This window comes from Vitis riparia, chromosome 8, assembly GCF_004353265.1.
Source record: "Vitis riparia cultivar Riparia Gloire de Montpellier isolate 1030 chromosome 8, EGFV_Vit.rip_1.0, whole genome shotgun sequence".
In the NCBI taxonomy this organism is placed as follows: Eukaryota; Viridiplantae; Streptophyta; class Magnoliopsida; order Vitales; family Vitaceae; genus Vitis; species Vitis riparia.
Window position 1 is genome coordinate 21,299,662 of NC_048438.1, and position 25,959 is coordinate 21,325,620.

General features: G+C 36.1%; 4 protein-coding genes across 4 annotated transcripts; 2 read left to right on the top strand and 2 right to left on the bottom strand.

Annotated features, from left to right (window-relative positions):
* Positions 1-6,494: 6,494 nt before the first annotated feature.
* On the bottom strand, positions 6,495-8,596 carry LOC117920861 (thioredoxin-like 1-1, chloroplastic). The gene is made up of 4 exons (XM_034838524.1): positions 7,973-8,596; positions 7,647-7,823; positions 7,350-7,514; positions 6,495-7,118 (listed from the first exon to the last, which is right to left on the bottom strand). The coding sequence occupies exons 1-4, from the start codon at positions 8,246-8,248 to the stop codon at positions 6,807-6,809; spliced, it is 930 nt and encodes a 309-aa protein (XP_034694415.1). The 5' UTR covers positions 8,249-8,596; the 3' UTR covers positions 6,495-6,806.
* A 3,181-nt stretch (positions 8,597-11,777) lies between these two features.
* LOC117919993 (tyrosine-specific transport protein) lies at positions 11,778-14,396 on the top strand. The gene is made up of 2 exons (XM_034837327.1): positions 11,778-13,387; positions 13,987-14,396. Exons 1-2 carry the CDS (start codon positions 11,802-11,804, stop codon positions 14,063-14,065), a joined length of 1,665 nt encoding a protein of 554 aa, XP_034693218.1. The 5' UTR covers positions 11,778-11,801; the 3' UTR covers positions 14,066-14,396.
* A 2,631-nt stretch (positions 14,397-17,027) lies between these two features.
* Positions 17,028-18,971, top strand: LOC117919570 (NAC domain-containing protein 87). The gene is made up of 3 exons (XM_034836748.1): positions 17,028-17,394; positions 17,493-17,773; positions 17,979-18,971. Exons 1-3 carry the CDS (start codon positions 17,208-17,210, stop codon positions 18,720-18,722), a joined length of 1,212 nt encoding a protein of 403 aa, XP_034692639.1. The 5' UTR covers positions 17,028-17,207; the 3' UTR covers positions 18,723-18,971.
* Positions 18,972-22,961: 3,990 nt separating this feature from the next.
* LOC117921238 (ricin B-like lectin R40G3) lies at positions 22,962-25,567 on the bottom strand. The gene is made up of 4 exons (XM_034839074.1): positions 24,766-25,567; positions 24,528-24,650; positions 23,457-23,685; positions 22,962-23,209 (listed from the first exon to the last, which is right to left on the bottom strand). Coding segments are annotated over exons 1-4 (969 nt in total). The 5' UTR covers positions 25,381-25,567; the 3' UTR covers positions 22,962-23,207.
* Positions 25,568-25,959: the final 392 nt, after the last annotated feature.

Below are 25,959 nucleotides of genomic sequence, written 5' to 3' on the forward strand. Positions count from 1 at the left end.
CAAGGTTTAGCTCCATTGCAATCTGTTCTTGTTGAATTGGAGCTGCTGCATTTCTTCTCTAGAATTCAGTTTTGGGCTTTAACCAAACTTCTGTGAAAGCTCATATTCTTATTCTTATTAGGGTTATTTTTATCTTTGCAGAAATCTAAGGCAGATGGGGGCCATAAAAGCCTTTAAATTCAGAAACTGTGAGTTCCCAGAGATCTCACAGTTGGATTTTTAAAGCTTAGATTCAGCCATTAACATGGGTAGTATCATCTTGAAAAGCTTGTGCTAAAGGGTTGCCATTTCCAAGAGATTTCTGTGATGGGTCATGATATTGTGGTCAATCTGATCTTTTAAAAGGGATCTTTTGTTCAGGAAAAAAAAAATGAGAGCTTCTAGATATTCTTTCCTTGGGTTTTCTAGTATTATACCTGTCTGCTACCTTTTAGTTAATTTTGAATCTCCAACTTTCAAAAGGAGGCCCAGTTAGAGAGACCTAGAGTTCTCTTTTAAGGTTGAAAGGAGAGGAAAAGAAAGGATGTGAACCAACAAAATAGGATAAAACAATAAGAACACAGTCTACCAATCTTCCTCACACGGAGTTGAAAAAATAGAGATATATTTATGCACGAGTTGATCAAAAAAGAATTTGAGCCACACAAATTTTATTCTTACCTGAAAAGGGCAAGTAAAGCCACTCTCTCCCTCAAATTGATGGGATGCAGAATCTGTCTCTTGGGTTAAGTGAAGAGCAAGAATTTGAGGACCCACTTGCAGTTACCTATGATGGCCCTTTGTAGCTCTACTTAATACTTAATACATATGAAGATGATACGATGAGCAGAAGAGTCGCCCCTTTTGCCCTAACTGAGATCTTCCCAATGGAGTGTTTAAAATTTGTTTATCTAATTTTTGACCAAACACTTGTCCTTTCCCAATTCAATAACTATACAACAAAACAAAATTGGATTAGAGATAAAAGTGATCATGTGCTATGCTGCAGTGCTCCTGAAAAGCCCATCTGCCTTGCTTTTTCTTCTGTTGAATGAAGGGAAATTATCGTTAAGGCGGATTAAGATTAAATTACTCAAGAGTTGGGCGTGGTTGGGTATCATCCATAGGATGGAATTAAGGGTTTTATGTATTAGCTTTTGCCTGATCACTTGATCTCTCATTGTGCAACTAAAGACAAAGCTTTCTTTGTCTAATAAATGCAGCTGCAGTCTCAGGATAATACCACTCTTATGTCAATCCCTTTTCTTTCCATCTACTTGCACAAGTCCTTTCCATGTCTTCAACTTTTTCTTTTTCCTTTTGAGTTGGATTTGTTATTTCTTTTGGCCATCTGCTTCTTCTGTTACTTCAGTCATTGATCAGCTATCATAGACAGTGAGTGAGACCCACTTAAGGATAAGGTGCAGATGGGGGTGTAGTTTTAGATTTTAGTTTTCTACTCTTTCATGAAGGAATTAATACCATAAACCATATGGTTTTAAGGCCTTAAGGGGTGATGAGATTGATATCTTTGAGTGAACAAATTTCATTCCCATGTATGGTTCATTGATTTAACTAAATTTATCTTGATGAGGGGGACAGTACTCTCTTTTTTGCAAACCAAGGAACATGGGCCTTGGGGGAGAGAAGAATCCAGACTATATTTTCTATTGAGTGCTAAAGCAAAGGGCCAATGCCCCACAAAACAGGCCTTGATCCTCGAGTCCCTCACTTCCCTAGATTAATCGTTTTTGCAGGACTCCACTGCACTGCCCCTTATATGTTTCCTCCCCACATTTATTTTCCTCTCCTGCAACATTCATCTGAAATGGACCCCTTTTTTCTTGCCTCTGCAGTGAATATAAGTTCTTCCAGGAAAACACGAGCATCCATTATTACTGTACTACATTGCAGAATGCTCCCTCCCAGGCAAAATATATGTAATAATTTATTTCATTTCAATTTTACAGAAGATATTACCATTCTTCCTTTTTGTATATACATACACTGTTATTCTTCGGATGTATGCAAGTTTATTATTTACTCCTACTGCAGTCTATCCTATCCACAAGGCAAGTGGCCCCATAGGACCGAAAAATCATTTAGCTTCCATACCACCATTCTGATGCAATAAATCGAACTTTAACATTGCCCATCTGAGCGTGTTGGCGTTTGGTTGATTGTGAACTCATCAATGACTCTGGAAGTTTTTCTATTTGAGAAGCACTCAAGTTGGGCTACTTTAAAATTATATATTGACCTAATTTTTCCTTTCTTGGCAATATGTTCTAATGAGAGGCATGGAAGGAACCTTATCGCTTTATGCCACTGGCCAACGTTGGACCTTTGTAAGAGCTGTCCTCATCACCTCGATTTAAGATAATGCATAAAATTTGCAGCAGTTCATCAATAATAGCTCCATCCATCCAGCCATTGCTTCTCCTCCTCCCTTCACTTCTATATAAAAGCTTCATCAACCTCCTCCTTCCTTTTCATCCGTACTTCCCCTTTTCCATTTGGTTCTCCGTCCCCTCTCTCTCTCTTCCCTGGTGTATTTTCTGCATCTCCATTTTAGCCCATTGCTCGCAAGGCATAGCAGCTGTTTCTGCTAGGGTTATCATCTCTCTCACCCGCAGCCTTGCATGTAGGCTCAGAAAGTATGGTGCAGCCAAGGATGACTTGCCGACTCTCTACTTAGACATCTGCCTTTCTCCAAGGAGGCTTACAGTACTGATGAAGCCGGCAAGTTGTCTTTGGCTACATGCTTCTTTCTGCTCCTCATGCTAGGCTTTTGGTGATAATTAATAATACTTGGAGGCAGCTTCTTCGAAGGCTTGACCTGCTCTCTACAGCGTAAATCTTATTGTGGCTAAGAATCATAATTAATTGTTGTTTCTTCCTGCATTGTCCGAGATCAAGACCTCACGATCGATTTATCTCTATTATGTGCCGCAGCACTGATCTCTTTCTCTAACCAGAAATCAGTCTAGTGACGAAGTTACTTTTAGCATCATGTGATCTTTAATTTGTTGGGACGAGGTACATTTGCCAAATCCCTTCCGTTTATGCTTTAACTTCTCGGTTTTTCTGTTGATTCAATGCTCTTGCTAAGATGTGTTGTGCATTCGTTAGACTAAACCTTTTAGATCATGTTCAATGTGTCAATTTTCTATGGATTTACGAGTTTCTACCTTAATTAATTCCAAATTAGCGGTTGCCACCAGCCAATATTTAAGCCATTTGACAACTGTTTGATATTAGACTGAATTGATTAGAAAACATTGATCATTGTAAAATCATTCATCTAGTCTCATAATGTAAGGTGGTCAAGCCATAAAACCTAAAGAAGGTTTCAGTCTATTCTATCATTTTAGTATTTCTTTGGGTGGAAAAAAGTGTATGACCCTCTGCTGCTGCCTGGTTCTGTTGTTGGTTTCTTGAATGCATGCTTGGGCAAGTTTTCTCTCTTTCTTTTTGGGCTTCAAATGGCCAACTGGGGAACCTGCATGACTACACTGAGAGATATGCAAATTAGGAAACATTTGCTCTTCTTAAGAGATAAAAACACCATGCGGCTGGTGACTGATACAAGGATATATAGCTTCCTGAATTTGGACATGTTCAGAAGCCTGCAGCTTGGCTTGGGCTCCCCCCAAATTGATGGCGAATTACCTAGGAGAAGAAATTCAATTCTTAACATAGTGGCTGCTTTGATAGTAGAAGTTCCTTTGTAGCTTTCATGTTGTATGATTTCTTATATGTAGTCAAGCAGATTCATCGTTTTTTCAAGTTTGCTTCTGGTCAAGTATGCTTTATCATAACCTCAACATGCTTGGGCCTGGCTCAAGCGATGAGTCTACCCTTGGATGGGCCTCCTCCAATCTTGGGCCTGGGTTTAAAAGTATAAAGCCTGCACTATACAAATTGATTGAGCTCAGCCTTGGTCCAACAAATGGGACATTTTAATGCTAAGCGCCACACGAGAAAGGTACGTGGGTGTGACCCAACAGGAGAGGTTGAGACTTGAGACACATGACATCTTTGTTTAAAAAAGGCCTGGTATCACATTCGGCAATCAATTATCTTAATAAATTGTGATGTCCCTTCAATTAAGGCTCCGTATCATATCTCACAACCAATTTTTTAAAAAATTTAAGCGATTGGCTCAACGTCATATTCCACAACCAATTTTCTTAAAACTTAAGTTATCAATATTTAAATGATATTCAAAAAATCAATTTAATATATTAGCGAGTGTTTGATAAATCATCTTAATAACTTAAAGTGATTTAATAATTTAATTTAAATCATTAAATAAATTAAGTATGTATGATAATATGATTTAATAGTATGACTTAAAAGTTAAAAATAACTGTTAAGTAAAACCAATTTATTTGTTCTTAATTCTACATCTTTATTTTACTTTTTTACCATTGTTTGTTCTAATTATCTACACTATCTCCTTTTTTACTCCTCCACCTTTATTATTACTTAACCTCATTTACTCTAATTATAATTTATGAGAATAAATATATCAATTTGATGATTTAAAATATGTTTTAAGTTATTTTCATCAAACAACCTTAATACTTAAAGTAAAAATTAAGTAATAAGTTTTAAGTTTACAATTTAAGTATAATTTGATTTATAGTCAACTTAATTAATTAAGTAATAAATATCAAGTTTTAGCAAACACCTCTTAATGACTTACTTAAGTTATTAAATAGATTAAACATGTTTAATAAAATAACTTAATATTACGATTTAAAATAAAATTAATTTTAAGTATTAAGTTAAAATAATTAGTGAGGATGTCGGTTTTTTTAACTTTATGTTAAAAGCAATTTACTTTCATATTTTAGATTGCTTATTTTTCTACTTTTTTTTTTTGATTTATTATAAACTTTGTGCTAAATGAAAAAAACAACATGTTGATTTTTCTTTACTTTTTAATGTTTAATAAAAATAAAATATTATTAAAAAAAAACAACCTAATACATAACACTATTAAACATTAAAATTCTATTTAAAATTAAGTAAAAAAAACACCACCTTAGTCTTAATTTCAAATCTCCTTTGTCTTCTTTGTCTATAATATTTTACAACTATAACTTTACATTCACATCTCATCTTTTATAATAAATATTTTTATAAATATCTTTTGTATTTATAATATTTAAATAGATATTTAACAAATAAATTTATTATTTAAGATTAGTGAAAGGATAATTATTATCAAACACCCTTAATATTTAATACTTAAAATAAAAATTAAATAATAAATTTTAAGTTAATAATTTAACTTAAAATTAACTTAAATTATTAAGTAATAAACATTAAATTTGACCGAATACCCTCTTAAACTCACAACCAGTATCATTCTTTCTCATAATAATATTGAAAACATTTAAGTATTTTTATCACAAGGTTAGTAATGAAAAACAAATTTACTTTGAATAATCAATGGACCTTAACTTGATAGTCTCATTTCAAATGGAAATGATATAACCAATTCACAAATCATTAATTTTCACTAAATACTAGGATGAGAGTACTAAAAGCAAATTGAGTGAGGAAGAGGAAATGGAATGATACTTTCCAATGACCAAATAAATTTGTTGGGTCTTTGTTTTTTTCTTTTCTTAATTTTATCTGTGGATAAAATTTAGAATATGCTTTAAAATAAGCTTAGACACTCAACCCCATTTTGGCTTCAATCTTTAATTGTTTTAAAATTAGACCAAATCACTAAATAAGTAATTAATAAATATAGTTTAGACTTGGTGTCACATGATCTAACACACAATCTAAACCGTTTAAATGTATGGTAAAACAAAGATTATTAAATGATAATAAAAATATATAAGACAAAGTAAAAAAAAAAATATCTAAATTAAAAATAATAAGATCATTTATAAGATATAAAGTAATGAACCCGTTATAATATTTTGTAATCGTCACTCTTAGGGTGTTCGGGAGGGCAAATAGGTTTGGATCAAGTGAACCACACATATTCAAAATAAAAGAAGAGTGTGTGACATTGTTGAGTGTTGAGTGCTGAGTGACGTCCATTCAAGCCAATCTTTACACCGATGACAGCTGAGTAGTTAAAGATCTTAAACTTGATATGGACACATGGGATTGGGTGGGTGAGAAAAGGATAAGCCTTGAAATTAGTAAATTGCAATGGACAGAGGACCCCCCACAGCGCATTAGCTTAGCGTGTCAAGGTAGGCAGGCCACGTTGAGGCCTCCACCCACATACACGCAACCTTATCCATCGCTTTGTAATGTAGCTTCCACCCTTAAACTCATCATCATCTACTCCTGTGGTCCAACACCCAAAAGCGACCCAATCCTTTTTCAAACAAATATTCATCCTCATGCCATAGGCTACGTGGGAGATGCGAAGAATCCATCGCTGCAGGACTCCTGGAACCCACATTCCTTTTACCAGAAGCTTTGATCGACAAGAAAAAGGAAAATATCAACAGGCCCACACAGAGAGAAAAAGAGAAAAAAGAAAAAGCAAAAGAGCTCTTATATTGAAGAAGCAAATAGAGGAGCAACCTATTTAGTATTTACAATCACAAGAGGCCAAAGAGCCAGTAAACTCAGCACACATCTATATTACCTCTTGATAGCTCCCATAGATTAGCAGGCTTTGATCCAAAAAAATTAATCCAAACGCCTGCAACTCCATGGAGGCATACACTTGCTATGCCTTGGATTTTTTATGGTTTGTTAATTTCTAAACACGAATTATATGAACAAAAACACACACAACTGTACAGGGAAGGGATGAGATTGACTGTGGGGAATGCCGTCTAAATCATGGCCACGGTTTTCTCTTTCACTTCAGAGTCATGAAAACCCTTCAGGCTTGTTGAGGGAAGAGGAAGTGATAGAGGGAGAGGCAGAGGAGGAGGAAGCTCTGCATTTGAAGGGGCCGCTGCCGATGTTGCTTCTACTGCTATCTCTTCCTGTGCAGGCGTAGGCACTGGTTTCGGCGAGTAGTTAAAGGAGAAATCTTTGTTAGCAGACAGCGCCAGCAGCTCCTTCTCCTCCAGCCCCTTTGTCGGTTCAAGACTGCATCTATCTGGGGTGTGTTTGGCCAATGCATCCTTAAATTTCTTGATCTGTAAATACGATCATAATCCATAGATCAGAACAAAAAGAAAGAAACCCAAGAACATTAAACCAAATATAACCAAGTTTAAACGAATATGCTTTCAAACCCAATTTAGTTGCCACAAAAAAAAAATAAATAAATAAAATCCCAATTGGGTTGAGAATGGAATGATAGATTAAGAGAAACAGATAGGCCTGTTATTTGAAAGCACAAATATTCGAGGAAGATGAAAACTAACCGTGGCGTTGGTACAGCTGAAACTGCATAGACGGCCATGAGCCCCTCTGTAAAAACGGAAGAAGGGAAGAACATGGACGTTGAGGCTGTAACACATGGATTTATGCTCCTCATAGTTCACCTGAAGGAACTCAACATCTGGATTCATCTCTGCCAACTGACAGATCTGCCCAAATAAAAACAGAGCATCCATCTCAATGACGACATATTTTAGACAAACCCATAACTTGAAGGGCCTCCCATATCAATCGATTTTTTTTTTTTTTTTTTTGGGAAGGGGTGTAAAGGAGAGTCGCACCTTGGGATGAAGGGCTCTGCAGCCTCCACAACCAGGGGAGAAGAAATCAACAACAACCAGTTTATCCCCAGCGTTTAGAAGGGAGTCCACAAGGTCTTGGGCACCGGTCACCTCTCTCATGTTTGGTTGAAGCCCTTTCTCCCACCATTTCTGAGCTTTTCCAATGGCAAGTCCCATCTGTAGATTTCACAAACACAAAATTACAGCCAAGCCTGAAATTAAAGGGGGGAAAAGGATTTTGCCTTTGTCCTCCAAAAACACCATCTACAAGGCCCTAAAAATAGATAAACACAAGGAGTTTCGATAGAGAATGTGGAGATCCTGACCAGTGTGCAAGAAGCTTGGGCATTTCTTCTCTTGGGCATGCTTCCAATCTCTTGAAGAACGATTCTTCCGCCATGGAAGTCACTATTCGATGAAGAGGATGATAACGATCTGAGATTGCGGTGCTTCAGTTTCAGAGATGGAAACCCCCTTGCAGAAGCAGGGGCCGCTGATCTATGGTGCCCATAATCATTATTGGGGAAAGCAGAGACGCAACAACGACGATGATGATGATGGCATGGGGAAAACACGCTAGTCTTGCTCAAAATTTGGGCCATCGACGTGAAATTATGAAAACCTAAACACCGAAGAAACCCACAGAAACAGAAACGAATTTCCAAGAGAATAAAGAGATTTAAATCGCTTTGTCTTCTTTTAAGAGGGGTTTGAAAGTTGAACAAGAAAGGAAACAGGGAAATGGGAAATGGATAACAACGAAAAAACGACACAAAATACTCCACCGGAGCGGGCTGTTAATGGATGAAATGGAGTCCATGTGTCCAGCCCCCATGTGGATAACAAACACTTCCCCCTTACGTTTTCTCCTTTCCATTTTGTTTCTCTTCCAACAGTGGTCTGAAGGCGGTTTCCATGGTTGACGAGGGGGGCACGTGACGTATGTAAGTGGCAACACGTAGCGCCATCGACCATCTACCAAAACCTTGGCTTTGGGAAATAATGGATAAATTATAAAATATAGCAACAGAGAGAAAAGGATTGACGGGACCCTTGGCCATTTATTCGTTGGATACATTCCGAAAAGGGCGTCTCTTTTATGATTCAATCCTATCCATATGGCCCAAACCAATTTGGGTTGTCCATCTATTTTATCCCCATCGTCATAAGATGGGCCTTGACTTTTATCCATGTGATTAATTTTCTTTTCAAATTTTTATCACAAATCTGCACTCCCAATCACATGTTACTCGCATAATTGTAGGCATGAGAAAAATTAAACATGAAAATATAGTTTTTTTCATGTGATTATGATCATTTTATGTCTCTTTATATGAAGCAAATAAAGTGAATTACGATACATTGGTGTAGTTGGACCTTGAACTATGATGCATTGAATGATCTAACAATTTCTTTGTCAAGTCAGACAAGGAATTATTGGATTGATTTTCACAAAAAAAAAAAAGGGAGAATTCAAAGAGAACTCACACGAATTTTCGCATCGACAAAACAAGAAGTCCATAGACTAGTCAATAAGAATAAGAGCAAGAGTTGGAAGTTTTTATATATACTAATGGAATGAAAGGTTTAAGTGAAGTGTTAAGGTCCTCGACCTCTTCTTTATGACTTGTGTTAACTAGTCATGATCACTTGTACTGTTTAAGGGAAAAATAAAAAAGGTTTAAAATAAAGATTGGGTATCACCATGAAAGAAAATATCGTAAAAAAAAACAATATTTCTCAATAAATTGCAATTTTTTTTTGCGATATATCGAATGGTCAACACACTATAGTAAGCTACAACTGCTCCTGCTATTTTTTTTCTTTTTTTTTGCCGTTTAGGGGACTTGAACCCTGAGGTCCAACTCATCATATCACTAGGGCAAGTCTGCTTCTTGTTAAATGTAATACATTAAAAATATATATTCAAAGTCATCATTTAAAGAAAATTTTAGAGAGCAAATTAATTATAATTATTTTATAATTAAATACAAAAATTTCTTTTAATTGATAACCAAAAATATAAAAATTATCATAATAATTATATTCATAGTGTTTTTAATATCATTAATAAATTAATTAAATATTAAAAAATTATACATATATCATAATTTATTTTATATCATTTAATATAATTGAATTAAATGACTCATAATTTTAATATTGATATATATTTTAAAATTAGACATATTATAATAATATTATTATGAAATAATATTTGATGTAATTTAATAATAAATGTACACTTATAAAATTCATATTTTTATCGATGCATACGATATTATTATCAAATATGATAAATCATATTATACATATATGAGATATAATAATTATTTTTATTACTTTTTTTTACCACCCTGCAAGTGAATTGTTTAGAGCGGGAAGATGGGACCGGAAGTGAGCTGTTTTTTGGGCGGCTAGATGGGACGGAAAGGCAGAAACAGAGAGCTAGATTGGGACGTGCAAAAGAAAAAGCTTGGGGGAAAGCAAAAAAAAATGAGGGATAAAAAGAGGAGAGTAATTGGTTGAGAGGAAAAGTTGTACCAGGGAAAGCAAAAACAGAAAGCTAAAAGAAAAAGGCCTCCAAGTACATTTGTTGTGATTTTCCATGTTTTTTCATATTTCTGACCTCATTTTTCATCCTTTCATGTCGTTCCTAAACATGGTTGGTTAGTTTGTTGGTGGATGTGTGCTAATGCTCTGTTTTTCTCACATTTTCTCATGATTTCCATATCAGGATAAGTCGGTATATGGCTTTTAGTTTTTCTTCCCACTAATCATGGAGCCCATAGGTTTCAAAATGAAATGTGTCTTCTGTTTAATGGATCTCTTGTTAGCATTCTAGACGGTACTCTCTTTTGGAATATTTTCCTTTCCATGCAGCAGGTTAACTTGAGCCTTTTCTCTGTTCATTATCATTAGCTGTTTTTGCTTCAAATTGCACTATTTTGCTTATGGGATTTATAGTTTCTATGTTCATGGAGGACCTTTTTCTTTTAGCTTTTTGTTTCTGGTTTCCTAGGTACGAGCCTTCCCTCTCAATTGATTCCTCTCATCTTTTTCTCCTTTTTTTTTTTTTTCTTTGCTTTCCCCCAAGCTTTTTCTTTTACATGTCCCAATCTAGCTCTCTGTTTCTGCCTTTCCATCCAATCTGACCGCACTAAAAATAACTCACTTCTAATCTCATTTTCCCGCTCAAAACAACTCACTTGTGGGGTGGTAAGAAAAATGAATAAAAATAATCCTTCTATTCAAGGGGGTCTACACAAATTCTTTAATAAAACAATTTTAAAATGTCTACTATATTTCTAATTACATTTTTATGAAGTTTTTCTTATATTTTTATAAAGTTTGATTAATTTTACGTCTATCGATATTTTTTTTCAAAATATTCACCTATATATCTCTCTGGCATATCCATAAAATTGAAAAATCGATATATCCGTGATTTCCAATCTTTTTATCTTTGGGTGTCACGCATTACTATTTAGTCAATTTATGTTAGGAAATTGATAGTAATTAAGACATGTCAGAAGTAGACACAGATAAATATATAATGTGTCATACCTCTTACACGATGTGAGGTAAAATGTTATCCCTAAACTCACCTAATGTGATTTGCATTTTTTTTTTACCCATCTAAGATGAGTTATTCATCTAAGTTTATATTTCTTGGTGATCCAACCTACACTAGTGGATTGCCCATGAATTGCCAACTTGGACTAGGCTCCACCATCGTAAAAATTAATAATTGCAAAATATTTTAAGTTTTTATATCTTAAATGTTTTAAAGATGCCATAAAGTCGTATAAGAAAGAAATAAATTTGTTTTTTTAATAGAGTTAGATTTATTGAAAAAAGAAATAGGAAGGTGGTAAGGTGGAGGGATAATAATAATTACTAAGTTGTTTACAATTTTTTTTTTTCATTGCTTGATAGTTAATCTAAATTTCCTATATATATATATATATATATATATATATTTTATTATTATATAAAACAACATGAGTCTATAATCTATGTTATACGAAATATATAAAATAATGTTGAGATGTAGTTCCTCCTATTATCATATACTATTTGAATGGCGTGATGGGTCAAAGTTGGGACTCCGAATCTGACCAAGAAAGATTCCGTTGGGCTGCTTCTAGTTCTATGTTCTGCCTCCAACTATCATTGCATCGCATCCTATTCACGCTCGAAGCCAATATGCTTCTGCCTCGCCCTCTTCCTCCAGCCAAACCCAACCCATCAACAACAACGAGGTATCTTCAACTCCCAACTCTCACCATTCCCCACAATCGAACTAACAAGCTCATCGGTGTTAACCCCATCTCTACCCCCAAATCCAGCCACCGATTAACCCTCATTACAGGGTGTACCAGGAACCACAATGATGTCCCAATTTCTGTTACTTATGGTGATCATGCCGCCGCTCCCCACGAGCCTCTACCAGTCCACCGACAAACCCAAGGGAAGAACTTCTGGGGTGCTGTTAGTTTGATTATTGGCACTGCCGTCGGCCCTGGAATGCTGGGTTTGCCCGCCGCAACCATAAGATCCGGTCCACTTCCATCAACTATTTCCATCCTCCTCTCCTGGGTCTATGTTATCTCCTCTATAATCCTTGTTGCAGAGCTCAGCTTTGCTGCCATGGAAGAAGACGGGGTTGCAGAAGTGAGCTTCACTGGTCTCGCTACTAAGACTCTGGGAAATCGTTTCGGGGCTTTCGTCGCTCTAGTCTACGCCTCCCTCAGTTTTTCTTTATTGGTTGCCTGTGTGTCGGGCATTGGTTCTATTGTCTCCCAGTGGTTTCCATGGTTGAATACTATAATCGCTCATGCCTTGTTTCCTTTCGCCTTCGGAACTGTAATCTGCTTCTTTCCCTTCAAGGTCATTGATGCTGCCAACAGGGGTCTATGCGTTCTCATGCTTTTCTCCATATCTGCGCTTGTGGGCATTGGTTTATCTGTAGCGAGAAATAGCATAATGGGTTCCTTTTCTCGCGCCTCATGGGGCCTTTCCTCCGTCTTGCCTGCCATACCCGTCACTGTACTCACATTAGGTTTCCATGTTATAACCCCTTTTGTTTGCAAGATTGCTGGCGACACTATATCTGAGGTTCGTCAAGCAATACTGATCGGTGGAGCTGTTCCATTATTAATGGTTTTATCCTGGAATTTGATTGTTTTGGGACTTGCGGGAACTAACCCACCCACCTCCGGAGAACCCATCTCTCTCTTGCTTTCTGTTCATTCCTCTGCTTTATCTGCAGTTCAAGGTTTTGCGTTTTCAGCATTGGCAACTAGCTTGATTGGGTATGCTGTTAGCTTCCCCAAACAACTTGTGGATACCCTAGAGTTGATTTTTGGGACAATTTTTTCTGATCAACAATCTTGCTCTCAACCTCAAGTGGGTTGTTCTCAGGATGGAATTGGAAGGGTTGGGTTTGCTATTTATTCCAGTGCCTGTGATCTTGGAAATGTGGGGAAGGTTTCATTTATTGGATCAAGGTGTAATCCTCGTTCAGAATCTAAAATGATGTCAAGAAGGGTCAATTTTAATTCATTAAACATCCTTGTAATACCACTTGTTCTTGGTGTTCCAGTTCTCTTAGCCTCTTTTTTTCACTCGACCTTCTCTAGAGCTCTTGATTTTGCTGGGGTTTATGCAAACTGCTTTCTGTTTGGTATTCTTCCTCCAGTAATGACATACATTTACCAATCCAGGAAGATATCCAGGTATTGTCAAAACTCCCTAGTTTGATCATTGTTTACTAATTTATATTTATCTAACAACTTCCTGCCTGGATAGAGGAAAGTAAAATGAACCACAATCTAAGTTTTTTTTTTTCTTAAAGATTCTTCTCATTTTGTCAAAATCTACTAATCTTTATGAATATGACCTAGACTACATTCTATGGTCAAGACAAATTTTCTCCGGTTCATCCATTTTGAATTCACTTCAACAAATATATTTGAAATGTGACATTTCAAAAGGCCTTGGATTCCAGATTAATTGCTATCAAGTTAGTGTTTGAGATTTCTTAGAATACTTATCTTTCCGGAATTTATGCGGTCCTCTGCACATTGAATAATCTTTATCTAATCAATCAAATATTAAGCACCATTTGATGCTCAATGGATGCAATTACCCTCCCAAAAGAATTTTGCTCAATGGATGTCTTGTCCAACACCCACAGGATGATGGGCTTTCCAGCTTAACCTTATTGGGTTATTTGGTTAAAGGGGTCAACTTATCCCCCATATTTGCAAGAATAACCCATCAACCTTATTCTGCTTGAAGGAAGTACTCTGAAAGTCATGCTCGGATTTTGCAGGTTGTCCATCCTTCCAGGTGGAGATTTTGCACTTCTGCTTCTCTTTGGCATAGCTGTGGTATTGGGCATTTGGCATTAGATGGTCAGCAGCAAGATCTAACAGTAAAACAGGATCCTTTCAACAGGCTAAAGCTAACAGTCATGATCTTGTTATGCCTTAATTATTGGATAAACTGCATCTTTTGAATTTCCAAGATCATTAAAGGTCAAAATTCATCTTAAAGTCCTTTTAAGATCGCATTTGGGTTTAGAATTTCAAAGGGGAAGATTAGGGTTGAAAGTAATGTTAGAATAATCTCGGAAGTAATAATCGTGTATGGTGCAATTGTTAATGCTTATCCGACTTACACGCATATGTCAAGCTGTCCTACTGGGTGGCCGTAGGTGCGGGGTTGGGCTCTAAATATTGATTTAAATGTCTATTCATTTCCCTTTATACGCAATAGACTAAACATCAGGACTAAAGGGCACAAATGGATTCAATGCTAAAAGCAACGAGGCTAGAAGGAGATATCTGTAGTGAAAAGAGAATGCCAGATTTCTTTGAGACAAAACAGTCGGTGAAATGGGATTTGTTTACTTCTCTGGGCCATAAGTCATTTAGTATCATCTGGCTTCAATGGGTATGTGATGAAGAAGCCCTGGACTCTTCTGGCTGCATAAGTGGCCCAATGTCTATTAAATTGTTCACTGTTTAGGCAGCTATACTAGTTCAGTCACTCCTTTCTATTCTATGTTTGATGGGGTGGAGTCTTGCTCTTCTGCGCATTATCCTGTCAATCCAGTGTCCCCACACCCACGAGCGAATTACACCAGGACCCACATCCACTGGAGGGTCAAATAACTTTATCTTGACTGACTTCTTCATCTACTGGCTAACAGGTCTAGAAAGATGGGATTTTCTAAAAACTACACTGATTCTCATAAACTACTTCTCTTTTGCCTTCTGAGATATTCCAAAGTCGGCCCCAATGGTCACTTCTAGTCTTCAAGTTAAGGCATCGCCCATTGACATCCATTGGAGCACCGCCCCAATGAACTCCTGGACTGTACTTGCCTCTAGAAACCACCCAGTCATGATCATCAAAATGGATGAAGGATAACAAGTTTGAAAACTGTTCATGACTGATTGACAATCTATGGATGTTGACCATGGGCAAGGGAATGCCATTCCCTTATGGAAACCAGCAGGAAGTTTCATCATTATATTCAGAGGTATGACCGTATGAATACGCGTACCAACCTATTCCTCCAAACCCATGTTTAATCATTCTTTTTTGTATTTTTATAAAATCGTAACTGGGATTGTAGTCAAGAAAGAACAACGACCCAAAACTACGAGCTAAAGAATAATGCTCTAGAATATCCTAAATCAACTAGCCCACACCCAAATTGTTCACATCTACATCTCATCTATATGAATCAAAATAGTATATTTGGTGGTTGTGTCAATCCGTTTTATTTGGCGGTTGGGTTGAAAAGGGGAAAGGGGATTACCAAATCAAACCACCCCAAGCAGAAAAAAGTCAATTCAATTGACTTTTAATAAATCGAAACCCGGGTTTTCTTTTTTTTAAAAGGGGGAATTATCTGCTTCGATGTTAGCATGTGCGTGACCCGACCCTCGGCTTGAGTCTTTTCTTTCAGTGTGTTGAATTGTCCCATCTGTCTCAGCCCATGAAACAGTGGTGGGGATGCTGAATCTGAATACTGCTGCTTTTACTCTTCTCCTCTTTTAAGTCATACACTGTTGCAATTAATTAATTAATTAGTATCGAAAATGAGGTGATGTGATTTTCAAGTCGTATGGTTGTGAATCAGATTATAGACAAAATCGGTGGTGGGGAGGCCAGGCGCGTGCCCATCGTCATGTTACGTCATCACGAATGCTGCCTGCACACCAAAGTCAACATCTGGAGGAGTTAGGCTAACTCTTCCTTTCCCCGGAACGTTGATGGGGCGTGGCCCCACACGCTCCTCTTTTTTAACTCGGCCTTTAACTTCATTTTTGCGTATTTTATAATCCTGATTCCCGAGTTGAATCCGTATCTTGCGTTCTCGATGGATTAAATTTAATACCGGGGAATGAATGAGGTGGCATAATCCGAGTAGTTTCCAGCTCAGCTTCGCTGATGACCACATGGAACCGACTTGATCGGGCCCCTCAGTAACCACTGGGGTGACTAAAATTCCATTCAATCTGCAATCTCTCTGAAAGCGGGGCTGGGCTTTGGAGTTGAAGTTTGAGTTGCCAGCGCGCACCTTTTCTCAGTCGGCGCCTCATGTTTACTTTTTTATTTTTTTTTGAAAAAATTTCCCATATGCACGTGGGGATTCCCTTTCTCCCACACCCCAACTGGATTTCCTGCAAAATAAAAGATGGGTAAGCTTGATTTTGTGGAAATATGAAAAAAAATACAATATACTGGACAAAAAATTCAAAAAGTTGTAAGAGATTAATATAAATATGAATGTATGTTTGGGAGTATGTCTAATTTGACAGAACCCTCCAAGTGGCTTCTTCCAGTCATGGATCCATGTTCCTGGAAAGGGACAAGATATTACAAGGAGAAAGCTTAGGAAAATATGGAGGATAATGGGAGTGAAGCTGGGGAGGAGGATGAGGATGGGGCTGGGGCTTAAGCCAGGAGTGCGCCACTTCGAAATGGATGGATTTGACATTTTCCCAAAGCATTAAAGGGGGGAGTGTTGTTGGTTAGGGATGAGGGATGAGGGATGAAGGAGGATTAAAGACGAAATCCAAATTCCAAAGTCGTATTTTTAATGTGAAAGGGAGCTGGAAACATGGGTCCCAGACCAGCCCCAACATAGAAACCACCTTGTACCATTTCCTCTTTCACGGCCCTTTTCAAAGAGGTAGATAAAGCTAATTAAGAAAATACACAAAAAGGACAAGAGGAAAACCATAAAAAAATGATATTGTAAGGCTTCTCGGAGAAGTGCCGTGCAGCGCAAGGATCTTATGACTTGTGAGCTGCGGGCGAAGCCCCTCTATTTAAGCTCCTTTTCTTTCCGTTCTTCTACTTTCTTAACTGCTCTCTTTGAAAACTCCTTCAATACAGGCTCTTCTCTCCCTTGCTTTCTGCTATTGTTGTTTGTGCGTATTTGGTTTGGAATATTACTTCTTTGCTGTATTCTACATTCGCTTAGAGCTTTTTTTTTTTTAAAGGTATTAATTGATATACAGTAGTGGTGTAACCATGGAAGAGGCTTCACTTGCCGATCAAGGTGATGACCTTATGGATTTGCCCCCAGGTTTTAGATTCCACCCTACAGATGAAGAGATCATATCCTATTATCTCACAGAAAGGGTGATGAATAGTAGCTTCAGTGCAAGAGCTATCGGAGAAGTTGACCTTAACAAGTGTGAACCCTGGGATTTACCTAGTAATCTCTCTCTCTTCCTCTCTCTGTGAGTTCTTTGGTTTTTTGGATTTGGTATTTGGGGCGTTATTTCTAATCTTTTATTGGACTTGATTGTACAGAGAAAGCAAAGATGGGAGAGAAGGAATGGTATTTCTTTTGCCAGAGAGATAGGAAGTATCCTACAGGCATGAGAACGAATCGAGCTACCGAATCTGGATACTGGAAGGCCACTGGAAAGGATAAAGAGATTTACAAGGGGAAGGGTTGTCTTGTTGGGATGAAGAAGACCCTTGTTTTCTACCGAGGGAGAGCCCCCAAAGGAGAGAAAAGCAATTGGGTCATGCACGAATACAGACTGGAAGGCAAATTCTCATATTACAACCTCCCCAAAGCCGCAAAGGTACATATATATATATGCCCTATAATATCCCTTTTTCTCTTTTGAGTTTTTGTTCCAACCCAACCCCATGTCTCTGTGCCTTTTCAATGATCATCATCATCATCTTTTTCGCTAATGGGTTAGCTTTGGTAATATTTTTTTGTTTTCTCGTGAATAGCGAGGGATATTCAATATTCATGTGGAGTATTTGGAAATTTTGTTGCAGGATGAATGGGTCGTCTGTAGGGTATTCCACAAGAGCGCGGGGATCAAACGAAGTCTTATTCCTGCGCCGATAAGGATGAACTCTTTTGGGGATGATCTCTTGGACTGTTCTTCTCTACCGCCTCTTATTGACCCTCCTTATTCCAACCCCAACAAAAATGATTCCTGCTTTACAAATGGTGAAGATGAATTCAAGGGATCATCAACCAGATTTTCAGATGGAAACCACCACTACCCTTACTTCTCCCCCACCATAAACGGTCATCAACTGCAAAAGCAACAAGATCAGAAGAGCTTTCTTCTATCCCCCAATAACGTGCACACCACCTCCAACTACCAAGCCACCCTAAGCAACCCTACACCAAACTCCATTTTCTACCCCCAAGTTTCTCCCTCGAATCCTCTCTTCCCCTTCCAAGCATCCCCAACTCCTGGTTATTCACACTGGCAGATGGGTAGTTCATTCCCAAGCTTTCCGGGCTCTGGCTTCAAAGGTAGTGATCCGACCAGTACCGTAAGAGCCCAGACATCTGGCGTACAGAGGCAATGCAAGGTGGAGCAGTTCTCATCCAACCAGTCTATGGTCAGCCTCTCGCAGGACACCGGGCTCAGCACTGACATGAACACGGAGATATCCTCTGTGCTTTCAAAGCATCATGACATAGGAAACAACAGGTCTTACGAAGATCTTCAAGGTCCATCGGTCGGCCAAATCGGAGATTTGGATTATTTACTCGACTACTGAAGATACAAGAAGAAGCAGCCTGCGAGACGATCTTCTCCAACTGGTTAATCAATTAGTCCAAAAGATGAAAGGTTCTAGGGTTTCAAATATACTGTATAGTCAATTTCTTCATGTCTAGAGCGTTTCAAATTACATTTTCATGAACAGATACCAAAGGAAAAGAAATTAACATTAACTCCACGATCTCATGTACATGTTTTTTTTTTTTTCTTTACAATATTTATAATTAGTAACTCCATTTCTTATTAATTCTAGCTTTTGTTATGTTAAATTTAATAATTCATTATTGTATGAGTCAGATTTAATTCTTGTCAACTTCATAATCATTCAAATGGTGAGCTGTTTGAAACCCAAATGATTCCATTGCTGTGCTGGTAATTAAAAAGCATGGACCAATGGTCCAGTGGCTATATGAAAGGTGGGGAGAGAGGAAACGAGAGAGAGAGAGAGGGAGTTGTTGGGTTATAAAAGTAAGAGAAAGGCGTAGGTGGCGGAGGAGGAGATCGGTTACAGCAAGAGAAGAGAAGGTTCATGTGATTTGCTTCCGCCATTAACTTACTTTCTATTCAAAGCAAAGCGTCCGTTGGTCGCATACTTGCAAGGAAGAGAACCGCCCTTTTTTTTTTCTTCATTGTTTTAGACTTTAGAATAGCAAGTATTCTGTTCGAAGCAAATTAATCTACTTCTGAATCAACTAAAAACCCTGATTTCTTGCATTAAAACATGGGCGCCAACGACCAACTCCCACATTAGCACATTGCTGTCCCAGAATCAACGCGTACATATCTATATTTATATATTTATATATACAATCATCTTTCAGTTTACTTCTCATCAACTTATTTGTACCTATTCTAAATTTCTCTTCTAGAACAATTTTCTAATCAACCTGGGATTTTTCAGTACTTTTTTTTTTCTTATTTCTTATTCAATCTTGAAAGGGGGGAAAATATTTGATTTTGTTTTTGAAGTTAATTTTATAATAAAGTATTTTGAAATGAAAGAAATTAAAAAATAAAAAAAATCATTGTCACATAAGTGAAAATCATTATCACATATGTTTCAAGCATGCGTGGCCTGCATTTGCTTTCCACCTAACAAAACCATGCCAATCACAACATTATTGTACTTTGTCACTCCAAAAATTAGAAATTTTGGATCAACACGGGTGGGTTTGGGTAGCGTGAACAAAATTTGACGTGGTTCATCAACACATTCCAATTCATCACATTTTTTTTCTCACATATTTAGGTTGAGTATAATCAATGATGAAAATATTGATAATCACGAATATTTCGAAGTTATATCGATCGATATTTTGAGACAAAATATCGATAGATTAAAAATTGATCAAAACTTATAAAAATATAAGAAAAAACTCTTAAAAATGAAATTAAAAGTATAAATAGACATTTTAAAATTCTTTTGTTGAAGAAATTGATATATGTATGATATGATTTGCGATATTAAATTTAATTATATAGTATCAGTTGATAAGAAATGTGAATTTTGTAAGTGTGCACTAATTATGAAATTAAATAATTACAAATATACTAATTATTCGATTCAAATATATTATCATGTTAAGTTAATTCACTTACCTCTATTGAAAATATATTAATTAATTGTAAAAAAGTACTAATTTAAATTCAATGTTATACTAATTTAAAAATGTACTAAGTTAATTTGTTCTTAATATACTATTATTACACTTGAATATCAAAATAAAATAAAATTATTAATTTAAAATGAAATTATTGCAAAGGTACTAATTATATGATTTAAATATATTTATGATTTTTATTTAAAAATATTGGTACATTTTGATACAAAATATTTTTATATATGATTTTATATTTAATTAGTATAGAAAATAAATTATAAAATAATTAAAATTATTTATTTATAATAACTTAATTTTTCACTGATATATCTCTAAAATTTTAACGATTTTTTTCTCATTTAGGGTTGATATTTTGCTTGTATCGTCGATATATCTGTGATTATTGATATATTGTCAATATATCACCGATATTTAACGATATTTTTGTCAGAGGATATATCTTACCTATATATTACATCCACCTTCTCCGATACATGATATATCCCAATATTAAGTGTAATTGAGTTTGGTCAAATTCATGTCGACCTCTATAACCCTTTTAATAAATAAGTAGTTTTCAGATACAAATTTGATATGAATTAACTTATTTAATAATCCTACTAATTAATCTAATTATAACTTTATACTATTTAACCTTTTCTCATTAGACCATATGTAGAACTCATAGCCACAACTCTAATTCGATTATTTCCTAATAATTGTTGTACTGTACAAGTCACATTAATTTGTTGATCGATAGTATCCTGACCCTTAACTACTAGCGCATTGTAAATATTAGGCATCGTGACTGGGGGAAAAGTTACATTTAGGACCGGACCAATGATTTGAACCATATGTCCCAAGTTTTTGTTTTTTTTTTCAAGTGTGGAAACCCTAAGACCAGAAGTATGGATCAATTAAATTATAAACATATTTAGTTGAGACATGAATCACGTAGACTTATATCAGACTTAATTCAACTTAATTATTAAATAGGAGGACATGATTATTCAATGAGTTAAATAAATTATTTCATGTTTAATCTCTTTAATAATTAGGTAAAATTTTGTTTTATATTTTTAACATAATTATTATTCGTATCGAGTTAAAGTTCACCTATATAATAAAAAGCTTAAGTTTTAACATGACACAAAAATAACCCATCAATACGAATTGCTGCCCCTAGTTTTGACTCTCATTCCATCATTTGGTTGACAAATCCTTGAGCTTAAGAACTATACTAAACAAACAATACATAATATCACACAATCGTCTTAAATTAGATGGGATGTCCAAAATTTATTTTCTATATGTTTAGAAAATAGTTTTCATAGATAAAAATGAGGACGTAATTTTTAAATTTTTGTTGTGGTAAAATGCTTGATAATATAAATTAAACAATAGATTATGCGTTTATCATAATAAAATTTTGATATATGAATTGAAAATAGTTTAGGAAATAATAAAAATACAAAGTTATTTGGGTATTTCCTGAAATTAACTTCAGTTTATTATATTTTTTTGCCTTTTAGTTATTTAATTTGTAACACACCAATGATTAGGAAGATGGTATTAGATACAGTTTTTATGCTTAGGAGGACTATACTATATGTAAGAATATATTGGTGGAGCTAGAAATTCAATGGGGGACAATATTTGATAATAAGATATATTAATTGCTAGTATTTTAATAATTTGGAATTATCAATTATACATATCTCATGCAAAAAATAAAATAAAATAACGAATATTTTTTACGGGAGATGCTTTTACTTAAAAAAAAAAAAACTCATTTCTCTAAGAAATTTTTTTTAGAAGTTATAAAAGTTCAAGTAATTTAAAAATTGAAAAAATTAAAAAATAATTGAAAATTTTATATTTATTTTAAAGTTTTAAAAATATATGTATAAAAAATTCAAAATTATTACCAACAAATAAGAAAAAAAATCTTATAAATAAAAAAATTAAACTGCATCCTTAATGAAATCAGAAGTTGAATACATTCCTTTCTATTTTAATTTATACCTTAGATGATGTGATTTTATTATTATTACTATTATTTTATTCTAAAAGAAAAGGCTATGTCAACTTATGGGTGTATAAGATCGTGACATTTGAATGCATAGTCATTTTATTGTTAATTTATGGAACAACAACTTTCTCTTTCAGGGGATTGGTTTCCTCCAAATGGTGAAGCTGGCATATTTGCAGTTGAGGCTCAACTTTTTTTTTTTTCTCTTCCCTTCTTTTTTTTTTTCTGCATTTAATTATAATTTAAACAGATCAAGCACCCACCAATGGAGACTTGTTCATATCCTTCTAAACTGGAAGAAAAGTAGTCTGATAGGCATGAGCTTGTTTGAAACCTTCTCATCATATATGTTCAGTCTTTCTCTTTTCCTGTATCTTTCAATTTTGTGAAAAGTTCTTCCACAACTGTAAGCTGACTGTTTCAGGTCTGCAGCGTGATTTACTGTTGATGGGTGGAGGAGAAGCCAACACAGAATCCCCACCAGAGAAATGGTGGATATGATTTAGCTTAATGCTCTTGGTGGGGTGCTGTTGAAGGATGGAAATGGTTGTTATATACTAATAACAGTCAAGAGGCCACCCGGGAGGACTCAGTCTTCATGATGTCACTTAAATTTGCAGAAGTAGTAGGGTATCAAGATTCAACATCAAACTGAATATATATTGGAGGATATAGAAAGTGATCAAGATAAAGCAACAGGACATGTCTGTATAGAGCAACAACATGATTTTCACACATACTGAACATGAAAACAGAAATTATACATGAAGATAACAACCGACATTTCTTCCCTCTGTCCATATTTATGCAAACATAGGCATCTAGATACGGGGACTCCATCACAAGAATATCCTGCATTTAACATTCACACAAGGAAAGATTTAGAGACAGTGGAATAGATTGTGTCAGTTGAGAGGGAAAGGGGTTTTCAACTTCTCAAACTATGGTGATAATCAAGGTCTGTTATTATTTAATTCTTTTTAAATTTCTATTTATCTAGGCTGTCTGATTTGGGAGAGACTATGAAAGATCTGAGATATTTGGAGAATATTAAGAGACAAAACAAACTAAAACCCCCTTCATATATTAGAAGACTTACAGTAGGGGCTGATTTTCCATAGCTGGTTATCTCCTTTCTTCCACTTGTTGAGCACAATAGTAGTACAGTCATGGACACCTCCATGGCTCCTATCCCCATGTAAAGCATCAACATTCAAGTGAATGTTATTGATCATCCTGATACTTCTGAAATTATCTCCCAAGTCCTTGCTTTCAGTCCATAGAACAGACTCATCAAGGACATCTGGATTGTAAGGGATCAGCTGCACCTGCAGAACAATTTTATAGGACAAGTTCAAAATCCAATATATTCATGATTCCAGCAATGCCAGATAAAGAGAGGAAAGCAATAGCAAAGGGGCACCAAGCGGACGCTTACTCACAAGCTCCCATACTTCAGTTTCCCCAAGTTGCTAATCACAATGCACAGGATGAAAACTCTTGCTAATCAGTTATGATGGCCTAGAAGACTCATATAGTTCTTAGTAAGTGTTTCAGAGGGTTTTAGAATCTAGATTGAAACTCAGTGCTCAAAACCCCCCCTGTTTAACACAAAAGACATTACAAAGCAAGAGAGTCTGCATTTTAGCTATGACTTTTGAAAGTTGATTTTGGTTATAATTCTGCAAAACATACTTCTGTGACTACAACTAATCATCTTCCAAGGTGCAGGTTGTAAAAGCTATCTCTATTTGTAGTCCTATTCCTATTCTTATTCCTGATATATTTGACATTCTATGAAGTAAAATCACAGCAAGCGTAGAGCCACATGTGGTGAAGAACATCTAGAATTTCTAAAATGAAGAACCCCATCTGAACCAGGATAAACAAAGTATATTAGTTGGGGATGATGCTGCTTACTATCAAAACAAACAGATAACCAAAACAAAATTGGAAAAATTGATAGTTACTAAACCCAAATCTGGATCACTTACCCTGGCCCCTCCATACTACAGTCCCTGCAGCTGCACTTAGTCCAATGAATAACATAGGAGTCTAGTAAATGCAAAAGAAAATAAAAAAAATTGCAACTTCTACATCAGGGGAAGGAATCAGGAGAAACAAACAAGAGGAAGATCAGCAATTATGGCAGCAAAGGAAGTAGACTTACAGGATGAGAAGCCCCAATTGAATGTTTCATTGCCTGACCGGTGGCTTTATTAACCAAAGCAAAGCTTGGAAATCCCTCTTCGTCCTTCACACTTGTGCTGTATTTCTCATCTTTGATCCAGTGCTGCAACAACCAACCAGGTACAGAAGAAACAGAGAGATGTGAGCGAATTCAAGGCATTTAAAAGATGAAGCAGATAATTCAAGGAAAATCTTCATGGGGATTGATTTTTAAGTACTTGGAGCATGTCGGTTTTGTCGGATGGCGCCAGATAGACCTTCCCATCTAGGATGGTAAGGGAGTGATTAGGCTTGGCCTTGCAGAAAACCCTCACAGTGGGTTTATTGGACAGGTTAGAACCTACCCCGTGGGCTTCGTTGTGATGATGAAGGAAACCTGGCAAATGATGAAGATGATGGGTTTCAACCTGTTCAGTACCCTGAGGCTGCTGAGGGTTCAAATGGTGAGAGACATGCCGGACAGAAGCAGAGGCGGAATAGGAAACAGGCGGCGGTCGAGCATAAGGAGGCCCTTCGTGCGTGTAATTTTCGCGGCCAAAGCCTTGATCTTCTACATGTGAAATATGATGCACGTGCGATGAAGGCGGTGGTCGCGGTGGATCAGCATGGGAAATGTGATGCACTTGTGCCCGCGGCGGTGGTGGTTCATCTTCTCCATAAAAATATGCTGGCGGTGGTGGTTCATCTTCTCCATGAAAATATGCTGGCGGTGGTGGCGGAGAATGAATAAGAGGCGGTGGGGGTGGGGGCTGCAGGTACTCTTCTTCTTCGCCTGCGCCATATTCAGGCCTGTGATGATGGGTGTGATGGTGATGCCCAAATGGGAATTCCATCGTTCCCAAATCTGAGTTAGGTCTAAAAGGGGAGATTCATGTTTTATGATTAATATTGATCGCTCGTTTGGATTTTGGAATGGCTTGTTTTTCACTCAACTTAAAGTTGAAGTTGGATTAAAAATCATAATTTCAAAGAATCAATCTTGCAACCAATTGGAATCCCCGAAAAATCATCCCTAAAAGCACATTAAAATTTAGAAAGGGAACCTTCTTTGGAATCATTTCAAAATGAAAGAAATTGATTTTGAAACGTCTAGGTAAGTCCGGTCTTTCCTCGAAATTTCGATTTAGTGAAATCTTATCTCTCTTTTAATATTTGGAATCCATTATAAATTTATACTACTCACCATACAAAACAAAAAATGTTTTATTAAATCTTAAACTTTTAGTTCCTTCGAAAATAAAAATGAATTGTGTTTGTATGTATTTAATAATATTGTAATATCTCACATTAGATTAGGTAGAAAATTACTGAATTTATATATTAATGAACATTTGTTAATATTATAGACACTGTTTTAAAATCGAGATAGTTTATTTGAATTTAAAGTGGATAATACTTATAGAATTAGGTGA

Excerpts from the sequence above, each read along its gene's own strand:
- LOC117920861 (XM_034838524.1), bottom strand. The coding sequence starts at position 8,248 with ATGGCCCAAATTTTGAGCAAGACTAGCGTGTTTTCCCCATGCCATCAT. Across the intron at positions 7,824-7,972 it reads CCCAAGCTTCTTGCACACTG|ATGGGACTTGCCATTGGAAA; the intron begins GTCAGGATCTCC and ends TGAAATCTACAG. Across the intron at positions 7,119-7,349 it reads TCAGCTGTACCAACGCCACG|ATCAAGAAATTTAAGGATGC; the intron begins GTTAGTTTTCAT and ends TCGTATTTACAG.
- LOC117921238 (XM_034839074.1), bottom strand. The coding sequence starts at position 25,380 with ATGGAATTCCCATTTGGGCATCACCATCACACCCATCATCACAGGCCT. Across the intron at positions 24,651-24,765 it reads ACAAAACCGACATGCTCCAA|CACTGGATCAAAGATGAGAA; the intron begins GTACTTAAAAAT and ends TGGTTGTTGCAG. Across the intron at positions 23,686-24,527 it reads CAATTGGGGCTTCTCATCCT|GTGCAGCTGATCCCTTACAA; the intron begins GTAAGTCTACTT and ends ATTGTTCTGCAG.
- LOC117919570 (XM_034836748.1), top strand. The coding sequence starts at position 17,208 with ATGGAAGAGGCTTCACTTGCCGATCAAGGTGATGACCTTATGGATTTG. Across the intron at positions 17,395-17,492 it reads TGAACCCTGGGATTTACCTA|AGAAAGCAAAGATGGGAGAG; the intron begins GTAATCTCTCTC and ends TTGATTGTACAG. Across the intron at positions 17,774-17,978 it reads ACCTCCCCAAAGCCGCAAAG|GATGAATGGGTCGTCTGTAG; the intron begins GTACATATATAT and ends ATTTTGTTGCAG.
- LOC117919993 (XM_034837327.1), top strand. The coding sequence starts at position 11,802 with ATGTTCTGCCTCCAACTATCATTGCATCGCATCCTATTCACGCTCGAA. Across the intron at positions 13,388-13,986 it reads CAATCCAGGAAGATATCCAG|GTTGTCCATCCTTCCAGGTG; the intron begins GTATTGTCAAAA and ends CGGATTTTGCAG.